Source organism: Gaeumannomyces tritici (genome assembly GCF_000145635.1).
Source record: "Gaeumannomyces tritici R3-111a-1 unplaced genomic scaffold supercont2.1, whole genome shotgun sequence".
Lineage (NCBI taxonomy): Eukaryota > Fungi > Ascomycota > Sordariomycetes > Magnaporthales > Magnaporthaceae > Gaeumannomyces > Gaeumannomyces tritici.
The window spans coordinates 4690821-4708431 of NW_008804545.1; the positions used below are offsets into that span (position 1 = coordinate 4690821).

The 17611-nt window shown below is 57.5% G+C and overlaps 5 protein-coding genes across 5 annotated transcripts; 3 read left to right on the top strand and 2 right to left on the bottom strand.

Annotated features, from left to right (window-relative positions):
• Positions 1-344: 344 nt before the first annotated feature.
• GGTG_01481 (hypothetical protein) lies at positions 345-3174 on the bottom strand (the record flags this gene model as incomplete). The annotated part of the gene is made up of 6 exons (XM_009219248.1): positions 345-451; positions 536-682; positions 890-932; positions 994-1869; positions 1972-2654; positions 2715-3174. 6 exons carry the CDS (start codon positions 3172-3174, stop codon positions 345-347), a joined length of 2316 nt encoding a protein of 771 aa, XP_009217512.1.
• A 305-nt stretch (positions 3175-3479) lies between these two features.
• On the top strand, positions 3480-5021 carry GGTG_01482 (hypothetical protein; the record flags this gene model as incomplete). Its single annotated transcript, XM_009219249.1, has 3 exons — positions 3480-3498; positions 3785-3896; positions 4595-5021. The coding sequence occupies 3 exons, from the start codon at positions 3480-3482 to the stop codon at positions 5019-5021; spliced, it is 558 nt and encodes a 185-aa protein (XP_009217513.1).
• An 888-nt stretch (positions 5022-5909) lies between these two features.
• Positions 5910-6380, bottom strand: GGTG_01483 (hypothetical protein; the record flags this gene model as incomplete). Its single annotated transcript, XM_009219250.1, has 1 exon — positions 5910-6380. Exon 1 carries the CDS (start codon positions 6297-6299, stop codon positions 5910-5912), a length of 390 nt encoding a protein of 129 aa, XP_009217514.1. The 5' UTR covers positions 6300-6380.
• Positions 6381-9082: 2702 nt separating this feature from the next.
• Positions 9083-12833, top strand: GGTG_01484 (hypothetical protein). The gene has a single exon (XM_009219251.1). It carries the CDS (start codon positions 10515-10517, stop codon positions 12345-12347), a length of 1833 nt encoding a protein of 610 aa, XP_009217515.1. The 5' UTR covers positions 9083-10514; the 3' UTR covers positions 12348-12833.
• A 3528-nt stretch (positions 12834-16361) lies between these two features.
• Positions 16362-17304, top strand: GGTG_01485 (hypothetical protein; the record flags this gene model as incomplete). The annotated part of the gene is made up of 3 exons (XM_009219252.1): positions 16362-16492; positions 16790-16826; positions 17287-17304. 3 exons carry the CDS (start codon positions 16362-16364, stop codon positions 17302-17304), a joined length of 186 nt encoding a protein of 61 aa, XP_009217516.1.
• Positions 17305-17611: the final 307 nt, after the last annotated feature.

Genomic DNA, 17611 nt, shown 5'->3' on the forward strand with positions numbered 1-17611 from the left:
CCTGAGTCCCGCCAAGTAAAATGCGCGCCTGCGCCTGTGGCGAAAGTAGGATATTAAACGTTACGCTGTGGGTCTGGTTAGCAGGGTAGCGATACATCGATTTGGCGGGCTTTTCTGGGGAAAAAATGTAGCTGGGACGTGGCCTAATTAGGAAGGATCTGCGGGTCGTAACGTTTAATATCCTACTTTCCTATAGCTTGCAGCAGGGTATCGCCTGAGGGACGAATCGCATTTCATCGGCACTGCGAACCCTGCACATCCGGTTCGGTTAGATTGCGGCCCAAGATGCTGTCTTGGCGGCGGGCAGACTGTCTGCTTCCTTCCAGGCCTGATCGGCGGCCACTTCAGCCTGGCCAGTTGCGTGGCGCCCAGTCCTGCTCGTGCATCTGGGCGACGAAATAATACTCGTTTTCGATCTCGCCTCTCTCGAGAAGGTCGCGCCACTGCGTCTCTGTGGAGACGTGCGATTATGTCAGCACACCCTCGATATCCCCAGCAAGGCACTTCAGGGCAGGTAGGAAGTGGCAGGTTGTACCATTGTCCTTGATGTATTTGCGCGCATACACGACATACTCTGCGGCCTCGTTGCCCGAGCTGGTCCGCACGTCGTCGATCTTGACGTCGGGGGCAAACGGCTTAGCGTACCTCCGGTAGTGGAAGTAGGCCAGGAGCGTGGTGGCCCCTGCGAGACAGCCCAAATAAAATCGTCAGCATGTTCCAGAAATGATCGAGAGCCATGGCGGCGTCCGCCTCAGCCAGGATGTCCAATAGAGCAAACCGAGATTGGACACCACACCATGGTGGATGCAGCCCAAGTTATGCCGATCAAGACCTCGCAGCATGTTCTGGCTTAGGCCCAACCAACAACCCTTTGCATGATTTCACTTACCAACAAAGTACTGCTTGACTTTGTCCTCTCTCGCGAATCGTCGCTGATGGTAATGGTAACGTCAGCGGGCGCCTGGAAACCAGCAGGACATACAAGCGACCTACCTCGATCCCGTGCTTGCGCGCGTAACTGGCATCGTGCTGGATGACGAGGGTAATGTTGTGCAAAAGCACAAAAGTCACCAGGTACGTGGTCAGCCACGTTTTTTGCCTGTTCTCCTGCGTGAAGTTCTGCAGCTGGTCGAGCGTCTCGCGTCGGAACTTGGCTTGGATCTGGTGGATCAGGATCGAGTCCAGCTGCGCACCCATGACGGGCGGCAGCGGTATCTTGCCGTTGAGCGGGCTGCTCTCGTCCATCAGGTCGTGCGTCATTCCCAGAGTCTCGTCGCCCACAATCTCGAAGGACGTAGTCGTCAGCCGGATCGACATCCAGAGCTCGAGCGTGCTGAGCAACAGATCCTTCTCCTCCTCGGCCAGCCTCGAGTCCGCAAGCATCCGTATTGCCAGGCTGTAGGTTCGCCACAGGAGCTTCTTCTCCCTATTCACCAGCTTGTTGCAGCACTCCTCGACGCCGTTCTCGATGTAGCTGTCATAAGAGCCCCTTACAGCATCCATGTCCACCAGCGCAAACGCGGGGATCCTGACGGATCGCCTGACCCCGCCGACAACCCACGAGCGCTCCAGCCGGTCACCTTCCTGCGGAACAAACTGGCGCACCTGAAGCTCCACAGAACGCCCTGTGAAGCCTTCAGTCACGCGAATGGTCTTGATCTCGTCGGATGCCCAGCTCGAAATCTCGTCGGCCACCATGCCGTCTTTCCAGCGGCGTGTCCACTCGTAGCCCTTGACCGGCCCCGTTTTGGACAGGGTTACCTCGCTAATCTTCAGCCGGAGGCATGGTAGTCGCCAGACCTTGTTCGTATTGGACACCTTTCTGCACGTACCACACGGGGAATCCCCGTCCTCGGGGTCGGTATGACACTGCCGGGGCCACGGGGTCAACATCAGGCCGTGCTATCCCCGGACGACGAATTTCGTCCTTGAACGGAGGGGAGGGAAGGGACCAGGAAACGGGATACTTACCCTGATCCGTTGCATTCGACATCGTATGCAGCTGCCAATCTTCCTCGTGTATGCCGTCTTCTGTCGTTCTACTTGATTTCTGAAAGGGCCGCGTTTTGCGGGCGGGGCCCTCTGTGGCAGAACCACCACGTCGAGCTTGGAAACTCCGTTGTAGACCTCTGTTCCTCCAACGGAACCTTCGCCAACCACAGGATTCGGTGTGCCATAGTTGGCGAGCACTCCGTATCCGGGACCTGCCATGGGGGCTAAGCCGCTGTGGGCAGGCAAAGGTGTCTCGGCCGGCGTCGAGCTGGTCATATATTGGGTTGTTTGTACCATTATGTGGGAGCTTGGCTGAGGGGGCGCTGTGGCGAGATGAGGAGTACTGGGTATAGGACCAGAGTATGCCGTGGCTGTCATGGCTCCGGGGTAGAGCATCAACTCGCTGGACGTATGGGGCTGCTCAACACCGGCCGGCCTTGATGGAGGCAAGGGCGGATATTGTGGCAGGTACCCACCCAGTAGCGCAGCATCGTCGCAGCCCAACAAACCGGGTACTTCTGCGGCTGCAGTGGCAAATGCATGGTAGTTGGAAGTCCGGCTTGGCATAAGCGTCGTAGGGGTTGGGATAACATCAACTACGACAAGTTGACTGCCGCCATCGTACTCGTAAGCCGCCGTGGTGGTCATAGGTGTGTAGTTTTCTGCAGGCAATCAAGGTCAGTACAAGGCCGGCTCACGCCTGTGATAAAGGGTATGCTGACCATCTTGCGACCCATAGCCCACACAAGGGTTACAAGCAGCAAAACTTGAAAGACAATCGGCTATTCCAACGCTGCTGAGCCCGAGAATGGATGACATGGGCTCTGGTGCAGCCGCGAGAGTTCGATAAGGGACCAGCTGGGTGGCCTCGCCCTCATAGTGCTGCCCATGGTCAACGTGCTCGTGATCCCCTGGCTGGTAGGGCGCAAATTGAGGCGGCATGGATACGGTGGGATCTACTCGTGACCGTTTGTGACGATGCTGGTCACCAAGCTCCAGAAGACTGGCGACGGGAGCGCCGAGGTTGGCCGCAGCCTGCTCAACAGCACTGGGAAGCTGTTTGTGCGGTTGGGAAAATTCGAGGAGCTGATAGACCGAGACACCAAGGAACTGTGCTGCCTGCTCGAGTATCTGCTGGCGGTCTGCTGAGGGGGGAAACGGTATTTGAGGAGCGGCGGGCATCTCATGGCCGGGGGGAACGTGAAATACACGCTCCGCGGGGGAGTCCTCATGGTCATATGACCGACGCCGTTTGAGCGCATTTGTAGTGTGGCGGTTCTGCAGAAGCATTCAGTGGGCGATCAGAGGGACAAGGGCATGTCTAGCTGGCTGGTGGTGTGAGGGGGTTTGAGGGAAGGTTCACCGAGTAAGGCTTAGGGGAGAAAATAGTTTGAAGAAAGGACCGGTGAGGGAAAACACCGCTCGCACGGAAAAGCGGGCGTGTGCGGACATGCATGGCTTCTGGGCATTCCCATTCTGCCGACGGCATGGAGGGCACGGTAAAGGGTAGGGGGTGATTGGGTGGGATGCTAGGGTGTGCGAACGATGCAGGCTAGGGGAATCATGGGCACAGGGCACGGGGTGATGGCATAGTCCTTACCATCATCATGACTTGTATGGCATACGGCGACTCGGGCCTTGGGGCAAACTCTCGGCACTTCTTGGTGCGATGAAGGGTAATCAAGGCCGGAGCCAGGTTGTATGACGGGGGCGGCGGGTCCTCGCAGGGGCGGAGCTAACAAAGCGTGCCTGGTGAGCAGGGAAGCTGACATGTGCCGAAATGTTGATCTAGTGAGTTCACAAGCCAAAGCCAGGGCAGGCGTCCAGGCAGGGGCCGGTGAGGGTCACACAGTTGCGGGGAGCCAGACCGGTTGTGCAAGGCTGGTGGCAGTCGCGCTAGGACGGTATGTGGGTAGGAGTCGGTTCGCGAAGTGATAATCATGAGAACACCATAAAAATCGAGAGGAAAGCAAAGAAAGGCCTTTGTGGTGCGGGTGGGGATCTGCGTAATAGAATCAAAGGATGACCAAGTAGAGCAAGGTAGGGTCAAGCAAGTGATCGGCCGGCGTGTTACCGCAGAAAAGGGGATGGAGTAGGTGGAGTATGGTTACGGCCAGAGAAAAGATTGATGCGATGGATGTAGCTGCCGGCCGGTGAGAAAGAAATGGAGCAAATACACGCCGAGCAGAAGTGCAGGGTGGTAGACGGGAAACAGAAGAGGGGCTCGTTGGCTGCCTTGGGGACTGGTCGGTTCCGGCAATATGGATCTGATCCCTAGCCTTGACCAGGGAGCCGTCACGCGGCAGGCAAGGCCTATTGGGATGTGAAGTTCCTTGATGTTGTTCCCCGCCTACTTGGCGTGATAGAACACCTAGGGAGCTCGACCCGGTTGGCGCCGGCGTCGCTGTCGTTCCGAGAGGGAAGGATGAGGAGGAGCGGTGCTGGCGCTGACTAACGCTCCGAATGTGCCTCTAGCTTGTCGTTGTCGATCGCGGAGGGGAGCAGAGAAAGGAAGGGGAAGAAAGAAAGATAACAATGTGCCCAGGTCTACAGCGAGGGAATATGGCCGAACGTGACGGGTAAGTGCCCGCCTCTTTGGAAGTCGTGAGGCAGTCGCAGAGCCCGCGGTCGTCGCGCTGGGCGATCGGGCAGCTTCGGGGCCGGCGGACAGCGTCTGCCGGGCACAAATCTTGGGCTCGGGCGGTGGGCTCGTCCCAAGATACACAGGCCCGAAACGGGCAAGCCAGCCCACAGCGGGCGACGGAGCGGCTGAGCCTCCGTTGGCAGCAGGTAGCGGCAGCGACACGGGGCGCACGATGAGCACAATAACAGGCGACGACAAGCCGCGGCGGGCGGTGCGGGTGGATGGCGTGCGCACGCGCTCGTACGCTCAGATGGTGCAGGCGAGGCAGCAGCGATGGCGCGGCGATGCGACGAGGGCGATTCGGTCAGGGCGAGAAGGCCTCACCGGTCCCTCGCAAATGGTCGCAAATGCGGGGCGTGGGGGAAGGGGCTATCTATGGCGTTGAGGGCGACCGCAGCGTCTGGGAAGAGGGGTGTGGCCGACGAGATAGGCCGGGCCTAGAGAAAACGGCAGACGGGCCCGTAAGCCGGTCGCCAGTGGTCGTGCGGTTGGGGAGGAGTCCTCGTGCTGCGTCCCGCCCTCGAGGCGAGGGGCCACAGATTGATTGGACCAGATCGTGGGAACACGACAGGGCGAGCGGTGGCGGGCGACAATACTCTGTAAATGCAACCTCTCAACTAGCACCGGAGGAGGTACCACCCAGCTAGCTGCTGGGCGCCCGACAGTTGCTTTTGCGGTCTGGGGGATGGATGGCTGGTGCCCAGGCTAGCGGCCACGGGAGCTGTGCAGGCTTGCCCTGGCCGACGATAAAAGAAGGGATGGAAGCCAGAAAAAAAAACAAAGCGACGGGACAAGGCGAGCACGCAAACGCGATTACAAAAGAAGTAACGAGGAGCGGCGCCTCCCGCTATCCAGGTCGATCCACTAGAAAAGAGACGAGGAGGCCCCCGACGGAAGAGGAACCTGGGAGATGAGGGAGGGGTCTTGAGTCGAGCCGAGCAGAAAAAAAAAAGATGCCACGACGACGACGCACAGCCGCGATAGCCACCTTCCTCGTGCACTCACGAGGCAAAACAGGGGAATGGCAAGCGGGAAAAATTAACCAAATGAAGCCTCACACATCCTCAAACAAAATGCGAGAAAATCATGAGATTGACGCCAGGACATCCAAGTCAGTCCACCCACCTACCATTCAGTGCCGCGATCCAGAACCGTCCGTGGGGGGGCTGCCTACCTTACCCGCCGTCTGCCGTCAGTGCTGTCGGCAACGGCCCTGCTGCTGCTATGAAGAACGTGGGAAGGTCGGCTCCCCTATAAGTCGTGGCTGTTATACCTATTCTAAGCGTTTCCGGGCGAGAGGAGGCGACCAAGGGCGGGCGACCTGCCGAAGAGGGTTGGACTCGTTGATGTCGGATGCGGTCAGGCTCATGGGCCCCGTTGCAACCGAGGCGACGCTGAGGCTTTTCCATTGTCTTCTCCGGCAAGCCATCGATCCTCCCTCCCCAGCGTCAGATGCGTCTGGGGGCCTGCGCTGGCCTGACGAAATTGGCCACGGCATCAAGGGCGGGCTGTCTGCGCTGCCTGCGCTGTCCAACGTGTCGTACCTCTGCCTCCCCATTGCGGCCCCACTAGGTTGCAGAAGCCCACCTACAGCTGGATGGGGGTGGTGCTCGCGATCATCCATCCATCTATCTGATTGCTGCAGCTTGTGGATGTGGCCCATGCTTCCTCGGTAGCCCGCCCGACCTACCGTCTGTGCCACAGCACTTTGCCCCAAGCTGGGCACGTTGGGCCACCACCCGAAAAAGGCTCTTCTTGCGCGCCGCCGGTCGTGACTGGGTGCCTGGTCTGCCCAAGACGGACGTGTAGCATTCGGCTGCAGCTAGCATGCTGTGCTGGGACGAGGATCGATCATTTGACCTCATCCCACGTGGCCGTCACTCCATGTCAGACTCTGGATGTCCTGTTTGCTATCGTCTTCTCTTTTTTGTTTCTTGCTTTTGAGTTGTCGCCCACGCCATCGTGCCTTTTCGACCCCTTTCTGTGGTCAGACTCCCGGCCAGCGACAGCAGTCTAGACCGATTCAAGCCTAATCAAGCCGCTTGTTGTGTAATTGTGGGGATTCAGAGGACCATGGCTTTTGTTATCAGGCCAATCAGTGTTGTGGTGCGCTGATGAGACAAACCCCATCATGGATGCTACGGGGGAGTAATAATTCCCCAGATGGTAGCGAAGGATGACTGCCTGATTTAACTGGTACATGACTCAGCACGAGTTCACTTCTATATCAGTCAGTTGTCATAACGGATAGGCGAGAGCGTTGGTTTTGCATTACCAACGGTGCCATCAATAAGCTTTGTCGGCTCGGCAGCCGTCCAACCGAGGGCCTGCCACATGCGGAAGTCGAAGGTTCGAACATTGAACTCGGCGGCGTGACACGACGACATCAAAAGGAAGAGGAAAAGTAACCACACCCACGAAACCCGACGGAAGAATTTACTAGCGTATAATAGAGGGTATAGTGCTTTCCCTCTTGCTTGTCTAGCCAATGTGTCCAGCCCGAGGAACCCTGGTCGTGAATGGCGCCTGTAATGTAAAAGGCAAAAAGTCTAACTAACCCAAGGCCGTAGCACACCCAACCCAGGCCAGGGAGTCTGTCAGTCATCAGAGACCAATGCACAAGCTATAATAGCCTAGGATCGCACTAGCATACGTTGGGTCGGCTACGCATTCTTGTGGCAGCTCCCGTGTTGGCAATGACGAGTGTTACGGCTCTCCATCGACTGGGCAAGCCATCATCATTTCCTGTCACAAATGACGGATACACCAATTTGGGGTCGACGTGGGACGGGCGCTTTGGGAGAGCTACCATCTCATCCCCGTCTCATCTCCATTTCATCCCCATCCCCGTCCCCGTCCGTCCCCCCACCCACACTCCCCAATCTTGAGGGCAAAAGAAAGTTGCCCCACCCACACTCCCCAATCTTGAGAGCAAAAGAAAGTTGCGATGAGCAAGGTAGCTGCATTTCTAATCGGCCGCTTCGCTTCCTGCTCGTTTGGCGCTACGCCAGCACATGACGACTTGGCAGACCACCCCAACCACATCCTTGAACCATTTACCCCCTCGACAACAACAGATCTTGCAGCGCGGCTAAGGCATTCCACCACTCGGGCGAAAAAAGAGGCATCCCTGAACTGCCTGCAGGATGCAGGTGAGCACAACACATACACCCACCCACACTCGCTCACACACACACGCACACGGGCCTGTTCCAAAGCGCCCCGATGCGTTCTCGTGATGGCAGCTCCTGCAACAGCGGCACCCTTCCATGCGCAATGACACGCCCCGTCGGATTTGCGCCCAGTTCCGCCGGATAGCGTAGCCTTGTGCAAGCGCAAGTTCGGTAACGTCGCCCACGGCTGAGTGTTGGCCACGTGTGTGACGGACCGCCGTGCGAAGCACCGATCCATCACGAGACGCCGGCAATCCGTGGTCCGCCCTCGTTGTGCTCCACCGAGCCTCGACGCACCCGGCAAGCGATCGCCTCCTATGAGGTGGAGTGTGACGTGAGACTGTTGGAGGGAGAGCAAGCTTCAAGATGGGTTCAAGCCGGGTCCCCGTGAGATACCTAGCCGGGGGAGACGTTGCCCGCGATTCCCCTTGGACTCGGTCCTCGCGACGGGGCAAGGAGCAGGGTTTTCGGCCCTGCTCCCGAGTGCGATCCATAGATGGCATCAACGAAAATGCCGTGTAGGGGCACAGGGTTTCACAAAGAAGGCGGCCGCCAACCGCTGCTGCCTGGGCGTGCATCTAGGGTGGTACAATGCCGTTTCCCATATCTTTCCTCTTGAGGCCACAATATCGATGGCTATCCGCCGGAGTGGACGTCACAGCTATCTCTAGACCCAGGTCAGAGATGGCCGGAGCAGCTGCAGGTCAAAGGCCGGTTGGTGCCTTGGACCGTGGATGGAAACCCCCTCGGCTCCCCTCAATAAGATGTTGATGCCTGCTCCCGTGGACCGAGACCATGGTGCGACATGAGGCCAGGCTCTGAGATGCAGTTGGACTTATCGGGAAGGGAATAAAGCGGAGAGGATAGGAGATTGGCCGACAAAGAAAGGTAGAGCAAAAGCAGCAACAGTGCTGTGAGAACTAAGAGCAATCTCCCATCCACCCTCCCCGCACACAAGCGAGAGCACATGAAGCGGGATCGACGCCCCGGCAGTCGGCGGCATCATAATGTACAAAGATTCGCAACGGCAGACGCCGCACCGGGATTGGAGGAGGCGCACGATGATCACGCTTAGTGAGGCCCTGCGTGGCTGAGCCTTGCGTGACCCGACGAGGCTGGGCGGATCGGGCTCCAGGTGTGAATCCAGTCAATCCAAGTTCGTCTGGTGTTTATGAGTGGACCGACATTGACGGCGGAGGTGAGTTGAGGCGTGCTGACCTGACCAAGACCCCGAGTGAGAGCCCATGGCTAACCACAGCCAGCCGGTTTATTCAGTATGGGTCGCAGTGTCACAACGGCAGCATGTCGATCATTGTGCTGGATGTGTGCTCTGCCCCACCACCACCAGACTGTGCACGCCTCGGCCATGGCATTGAGCCTGGACTTGGTCGAAATCTGGGAGTCTGATATTTGTACCCCAGTGGATGTGAGACAGCGCCTATCAAATGGCCTCTTGCAGGAGTGGCTGACAGCACCAGGCAAATCAACAGCCCAGCGTCTGTACCCACCACGTCCCAGTTTGGCCTACCTACCAGGTACTCACAATATGGTCACGCTGATGGTTTGGGTCGCCGCCCAACCGGGCAGTCAAACAGTTCCGGGTAAGTCAATTTCCGAGCAGCACCAGATCGACCTTGACAAGCACCCGTACCACAAGGCCACGGGCATCGGCTGTGCTCAGGAACCATGTTCCCAGCACAACCCATTGTTCGCCCCGCCCCACCTCGACTGGCCTCCCCTGTAGGTCGGCGGCACCCGTCGCACGCCTGTGACAGGCAGGGAAAGCCCTGCTGCCGACTGTTGGCGTCATGCCCTGGCGACGACAACCGCCGTAGAGGTTGGGCACGCACGCCCTGGTTTGCGGTTTGCGCTTCGCGGCTAGGTCCCCGGATCGCGGGTCCCCTGGCCGAGGTCCAAGGTCGCCTCGTCCCGTCTGGACTTGACACTCGGCTCAGCAGAGGGAATGGACGGCATGGTGCGGCTCCTGCAATCAGACGTAAAGGACTTCCGAGCCCCCATCCATGACAACGGCCTCTGCTCCCGGGGCCCAGTCTCCGACTTCCGCTGGAAGGTTGCTCCAGTTCGTCCGCCCCCGTCCCACTCAATAGGGTCTATTTCTATTCGTAGGGGCAGATGCTCGACTCCCCGGGACAACAGTCAGCCCAATCATTCACATCTATCTTGCCTTTGTAGATGTGTTCGTTGGACGCATTTCACCCATCAATTTTTGCAACCCCGCCGCCTGCCCTCGCCGCCTACGCATTACCTCCCCGCCTGCGCCCACCGACAGACCTACCTACCATCTTGAGTAAAATTCAAGGTAGATCGGAGCCTGGGCCCGGAACGACCGTTGGCAGCCTCCCGGCCTGTCTAGCTCAGGTACCCGTGTGCGCCTGCGGTGGCTTCCGAAGCCGTTTTGCGTCCCCATCAACATTGCAACCCGCCTTTGCTTTCCCCCAAGCCTCCCCGCTGGTCCAAGGCCCTGGTGGCCTGCTTGCCCTCGAGGTTTTTACCTTGTCCTGTATCGCGGCTGCCGCTTCAATTTTTCATCTGCATTCTCTTTTTCCCCTGCTGTGCGCAGAGCGGTCCAAAGCGAACGTAGCCCCTCCTTCAAACCCACCCCCTCCCTTCCCCTTGCTTCTCCAACATCCCCCCACCAGACCACAAAACAGATCCTCCCTGCAAGACACGGCCTGGCTGCCAAAATGGACCTGGATTCCTTGGCAATTCATGCCATCGTCCACCCCACAGCCGCCTTCTCCCAAGACGCGGTCCTAGAAGGCTCCGGCGCAACCCCCGCCGGCCTGGGCGACCAGACCGATCACGCCTCGGACTGGGCTGGCTCCCAGCTTAACCCCAAGAACCGCATCGACAGCCTGGACTTCCCCAGCCCGCCACTCTGGCGCATCGACGGGTCCGCCGGCCTCGGCACGCAGTACTATGCCGTCCCGCTCTTCCTCGGGAGCCTGCCGCCCTTGCGGATAGACGTCTTTGTTGCCGAGTATCTGGGCAAGTCCTCTCCCATCCTCCGCTCCCTGCTCGACCTCGACAAGGCCTTCCACACCAAGGACGCCGCCAGGGTCAACCGCCTCGGCATCGCGAGGCACATTGTGCGTGCCTTGCACCTGTGGGCCTCGAACCTCATCGAGGCCGGCAACAAGGAAGTGCTCGACAACCTCTTTCGCAAGGCGCCCTTTGGCACCAAGATCATCTTCCAAAATCTGGAGCTTGACGTCGCCAACATCAATATCAGCATCGATCCCAACCACGAGCTCGAGCTGCGCATGCTCTCCGTCTCAGACCTGTCGTCCATGTGGGATATCCCAGCCGAAGAATTCCCTCCGTCCATCTCTCTCGATGATCTGGAGTTTGTGACGCAGCTGCACGACAGCGTCTGTGTCGTGAGGCAGATAGCTGGGCCAGGGAGTGATGGCGGTCGTCATGACGACCACGATGGCTTGCTCATCCTCAAGGCCCTTTCGAGCTCCAACAAATATCTCTATCACGAGCTCAGGGTCCTCCTCACAATACCGGCACATCCAAACATCGTGGAACGGCCTCTGCACCTCATCACCAAACAGGTCAAATTCGGCAACAAAAAGGGAATTGTCGGCTTCACGCTCTTCTATCATCGTACTAGCTCCATTCGCGACCATGTACCCTACATGAGGATCCACGGCCAACTCAAGCTGCCGGACCAGGTGAAGTGGGCGACCCAGCTCACATCAGCCCTGATCCACATCCGGGGGGAGGCCAAGACGTACTACCCAGATCTCCGGCTTGACAACGTCGTACTCTCCGAGGCCGGCGATGCCGTCATGGTCGACTTTGAACAGCGCGGCGTCTGGTGCGAGTTTGGCTCGCCCGAGGCCAACAACATCGAGTTCTTGCGCATCCTCGCATGTGACGACCCCTCCGAGTTCACGGGGTACGACGCCGAGCCGACCATTGGCGAGGAGCTGCGGTCGGGCTACGCGGAGCTGCTGAAGCGGCTGGTGCCCAACTGGGAGGACCTGTACTACAACCGCGAGTACGACAACCCGTCCCAGGGGTACAACCTCGCCTGGAAGGCCCTGACGCCGCCCCAGCAGGAGGCCGCCGAGGTCTACATGCTCGGGCGCGTGCTCTGGTGCTTGTTCGAGGGCATGGCGGCCCCCAAGCGCGGCGCCGTCTGGCAGTCGTACCGCCGCGAGCCCGAGATCGAGTTCCCCGAGTACAGCCGGACACCGTCCGCGATGCGCCGCCTGATTGACCGGTGCACGGCCGGTCGGAGGCCCGCCTGGAGCGACATGGTCGCCCGCGTCCGTAGCCGGGTGGTCCTCAAGAGCGGCGAGGTCGTGTCGCAGCGCGAGCTGCGGCAGCTCGCCAAGACCTGGTGGACGAGCGAACTCCAAGAGAACGGCCTCTACCTGGACAAGCAGGGCCGCGGGGCCGACTTGGACAAGCTCAAGCAGACTGATGCCTCTGCCCAGCGGCCGCCGCTGAGGGAAGTGCTGAAAGAGCTCGAGGCTTTCAAGGCCTCTATACCCCATTCCTAAAGTGCGTGCGCCATACCTTTCCGAATGCCCGACCACCCTGGCGACTTTCTTCCATTAGTGCCACTCGGGATATTGGCCTCTCTTACTCTTTTTGTATCACCCCCTCACTCATACCACTCCCTTCTTCTTGTCGCGCTTCATTCCTGACTGTGATTTACCCCGTTGTTTCCTGATTCCATCTCTGATAGTTTAATTCTCAAGCTGTTTGTTTTTTGCTACACTGTCTTCCGATATAGACTCAACGCTGCAAACCTATTGAGGTATTTGACGTGACTCTTGGCGTCGGGCAATCCGGAAGATACAACTGAATACCTTTTTTCTATTGATGGGTATGAAAAGGCCGCCTCTACCCCCTCGTGGGTCCATTCTTGGGTCAGGTATAATAGTAGGCAGTCAGACGGGCCGAGGTGAGATATAAGCATCCTTTTATAGTTCATTTTTGGAGATAGATTCCCAACACCACTCAAGCCCTGCGTACGTGAACAGGTGATAAATGCGTCAACTGAAGCTGATGGGCGGCTTGCTAGGTAAGCAAAAGGAGGAGGAGAAAGCAATAAAATGGGCTGCAAGTAAAAGGTAGAGGAGGGGGAGGTGGTGCTCGTAGTCTAAGCTGTAACCTTCTCTCACTACTGCTCTATAACTCTTATGCGGTGCTCCTACTGTACACGGTCCATTAAAATTGGGTTCCGCCGATCACAAAGAATCACCAACAATTACATGCGCCTCTACGACTAGCTTATAGGACTATCGTGAGCCTCAAGAGTTTTGCATCTTTTTCCGCCTTGACTTGCCCAACTCGGACCGCTTGGGCGTCCGAGGTTATATGGTCTCGGGTGCGGCTTCTAGAAGTCCGATTACTCCCTGGGAAAGAAATGTGCCATGCCATGGCGCACACGGGCAGTGGCTGTATCACACACAGAGCGCACCAGAAGACGCCGCCGCGGGAATATTCTGAGCCACAATGCCACAGTGAGGGCAGAGACGTCGAGACAGTCCTCGTTGGCTGGCGTTTCGAGGTGCTTCGTGACAATGTCTGCTATTTACCATGTCGGCTGTCTTCATAAACGGCAACAGCAGCATACATACAGCATCCGAACTCCAGCCTGTCAGATACCTCCAGTCGACACCAATCCGCCGATGGGTGAATCTACATGAGGAATCGATATCAAGCGGCTACCTGGGGCCCCCGGCTACTAAGACGACCTAGAGGCAGCGCTCGATTGGGTCCTTAAGGACATGCTTGCCCGCGACGGTCGTCGGCTGAGGTGCGCCCCGGCATGCATATCCGCATCATCCCACAGGAAAGGAGTGTCCCAACATCGCCGACATCAAACCCGTACAATCATTTGATGCGCACTACGCCTTATACGCCCGACTAGCAGTCTAGCTTCCAACAGCTCACAGCAGCAAACCGGGTGGTCGAGCGGGTAAAAACCGTGGCGCAAGTCACAACCGTCTTCCACGGGTGAGGGCCAGGAAACCCCAAGCTCGCTGATTCGAATCCGTCTAGTGACGGCGATTTTAGAGCTAGCAAAACCCAGCGAGTGCGGGTTTTCGTAACGACGCTGCTTCACGACGGCCGAGTGAGCTTTTTGCATTTTTGTTTTTTATATTTGATGGGTGGGAATTACCCCAGGCTTGAGGCAAAAACCAAGTTGCTAGCGACCAAACGCTAAACAGGAGGACTTGGTATTGACAAACATGGCCCATCCTCGGCGTTGGACCAAGGATTTCAGATTAAGATACCGCAAACGCGAGCTTCGATATCGAACAGCCCACTCCCCAGCAACGATGCCCGGCTCTCCACCCTTCAAGCATGCAAAGTTAAACTCCCGCCGCCACCTCGGTGAACAAGGCCGAGTTTAGAGGCCACGCCCATGTCGCCCAAGCTCTGCGATAACGATAAACAGAGACCAGCAAGCGGGCAACAGCGAAACTAGACCTTCAAGATCAAAAAAGTAGGGGGCAGCCAGCCTCTTCCCCCACATGGAGCATGATGCCCAGACAGCCGGCTCTGACCGGGCCGGTGAGAGAATCTCCACGGAGTGACCCCTCCACGGAGGAGCATTCCACAAGTCGTTAGCTCTCCTGGTGGGTAAAAATGTGGAAATGGACATGGTCTGCGGGCTTTTCTTTTTTTGTACTTCATTCTATCACGTTTCGGCTCGGGTCCTTCGGGTGAAAGAAGTGGCTTGGCCCCAGTTCCGCCACGACGCGAACGGGACGAAGGGGAAAAAGAAAAAAACAAAGTCAACCGAAGGAAAAACAAACAATCGCGAGTCATCAGTCGTCATCGACGATCCCCTGGGCCGTGTTTCCTCTGAGCCTCGCAGGCACACCCCGGCCTGTCAATGACGCACTGCTACTTGAGCCAGAAGCGACCGCCCGCGAGAGCGATTAGGGCCTTTGTCGTTTCCAACGGGGGTCGCGCAAATGGCAAATGGATGCGCACGCGCAAAAAGCTTGGGACCACACGTCTGTGAGGGTCGGGTCTAGGGTCCAATCCAGCACTCCTAACACTTGACACCCCTCCGTTTGGGGTGGGCGCACCAAAATCTCACATACGGGCAGGAACACGCAGAAAGTAGGTACCTGCAGCAGCGCTCACGTTGGGTCCTGGAGAAGAGCTGAGCGGGCGGGGGAGCCGGGGGCACCTCGCTTTGCCAGCAACCCAACGAGCGAGCAGGACTTTTGTCCCTGGGGACTGTTTCATTGAGGCGTATCGTACTGCATGCTCTGTATGTCGGTAGTACCTAGGTGCAGATATCGATGGACGTAAGAATTGGTGGGGCTGGCTGGGGTGATGCCAAGGGGCTAAAAGAAGCGAGAGCAATGGTGAGGCGAGTTCATCACGACATCGGTTTCTTGGAGTGCTTGGAGGGCTTGGGAGGGCCACCTACTTCCGGGTCCGGCTCCCGAAGCCGCTGCGGACGATGAGGCGCACTGTACCCAGCGATCGACCATGTCAAACAGGGGCAAGCACCACAGGGCAGCCCCGGAGCCACGATGCAGGCTACCAAACACAGTCCAAAGTGTGTCTGTCGAGTTCAAAGAAGATGTGTCACAGCCCTGCGCGCCGGTCTAGGCTCCCACATCCTCGCGAGCAGGCGAATAAGGGGGCTTGGTCTTGGAATGATGGATGCCCTGGGCACGCATGCACGGCCGAATTTTTTCCGGCCAGGGTCCCACACATACACACACATCAAATCTATGCAAAATCCTCCTAGGCTCATCCGTATTTCCCGCATGCTTCCAGAAGCTTCAAACATCCTCGCTCGCTCTCCTTAGGCAGAATCCTTTGTGCGGCACAAGCGGTTGAGGCGTCGTGCCGCAGACCAGCAGTGATATAAAAAGAAAAAATGATGAAAAGAAAGGAGAAAAAGGACCCCCAATTCCTCTCCCCAGTGCCAACGCCTCATCAGTGCGTCGGGCGATCCGCGCGGGAACCCGTGCTTTTAAACCGCGTTCGGAGTTAATGGCTCGATTATGTGCACGAAATGGTTGGGCGGCCGAGTGGCGCAATCCAGTCGATTTGATTGACGTGATCCCGTCGACTTTACGTGGGATTTGACGCCAAACTGCGAAAAAGAAAAAAAAAACCGGTGCGGCTGACAAGGTAGCAATTACGCACATTCACGCTAACAGGGCAGACTCTGACACTTGATTCTTTATCACCAAAACCCACGGATGTTGTTTCAACGGATTTGGTTATCCGCCCTCCATTCCCGAGCGTGGCGCCGAGCGTGGCGCCGGGAGGAGCAGACGGGAGCGCTGGAGGATGTGTATGACTTGCATAACACACGGGGCGAGCAGCGCATGACATTGAATTGGCGGTTGGGAATCCTCTCGGGGCTGTCTGATAGGGCAGCCCAACGAAGCACCCCTCGACCCTGGAGATCTTGCTGTCTCGGCTGACTGCAGACGGGTAGGGTCAGCTTACGTGCTGGTTGTTCCCGCTCCCGCAAGCGGAAGGTGGGAAGATGCGAGTGTGGCTCGAGGGACGGCTTGGACGCCATGGCTGGCGTCTCCCTACCCGAGACATTCCCATCAGCTCGGCAAAACCGATGTCAACCTATCGGGGCAGCGGGAAGGCCCTCCTATCGGGATGCCGCGGGCTTCGTACATCTGGTTCGGGGACGGCGGAGGTTAGTGCCTTTTTTCTCTCTTTCTTTTTTGGTCGCTTGGCATGCCGACATCTCTCATGGTTTTTAGCAGCATCTTACGATGGTCTGTGGTGGCCGATTTGTTTCGGGGTGTTTTTGTTAGATGAGCTGGATAAATAGCAGAGAGCAAACCGGGGTCCTGCTAGCCATCGTTGATCCTTCCCAACTCTCGGCTTCACCCATCCGACAGATCACCCCCCTCGACGCGCATAAATGAAATGACCAGGAGTTGCGCCGGTTTTTGCGAACGCCTCCGCTTTCGAAGACACACAATCCCAGCCCGGCGCGCGTCTATAGTACGGCATGCGTCAACACAGTATGCGCGCATCGCCGCGCGCTGCGGTCATGCTCACTGGCTGGCCGCCCACCAAACAACCATTTACACTAGTAACGACAGGGTCGGGGGACTTTGCATGGCTTGTAACACAGCCGTGTTTGGTGTGGATCACGACTTGTGTGGATCACGACTGTGTGGTTTATGATCGACACTGTGCCAAGCTCGTCCAACAACGTACAGCGGCGCGTCTTCCCCGACACGCTGTGCCCAGGAGTTTCCCAGAAGGTTGTTACAAAGCAAAAGGCTGGGTTGGCCGCCAAACCCCGTAACTGGCTGCCAGCCACGTCGCCCAAATAAAAAGCGATACACCAAATGATTAGAATGTGGGGAACTTGCCCCAAGCATTTTCGCAGCGAAAACATCGGGAGCAAAAAACAACTTCAAAAAATATCCAATACACAGCTAAATAAATAAAATAAAATAATACAAACAATGGCAGCATTTATTTACATATTAAGTTACGTTTTATTCTTTCTTTTCGGAGATGGAATAATTGAAAAGGAATGAATGCGCTCGATAAGGTTACTTTTTTGGTGTATCGCTTTTTATTTGGGCGACGTGCCAGCACAGCAGGGGGCGGTGCCCCCGCAAGCCGCCGCCTCGGCCAGGATCAATGACTACCATGTCGTCGAGTGACGACATCGCAGGCGTTCCAGGCGGAAGTGGGATAAGCCACAAGACCTACGGAGGTGTGAGGGTTAAATAATCTGCAGTGAGGAGGTCACTCGTGAAGCGAGGGCAGGGGCCAGGGGTATGCACTAGCC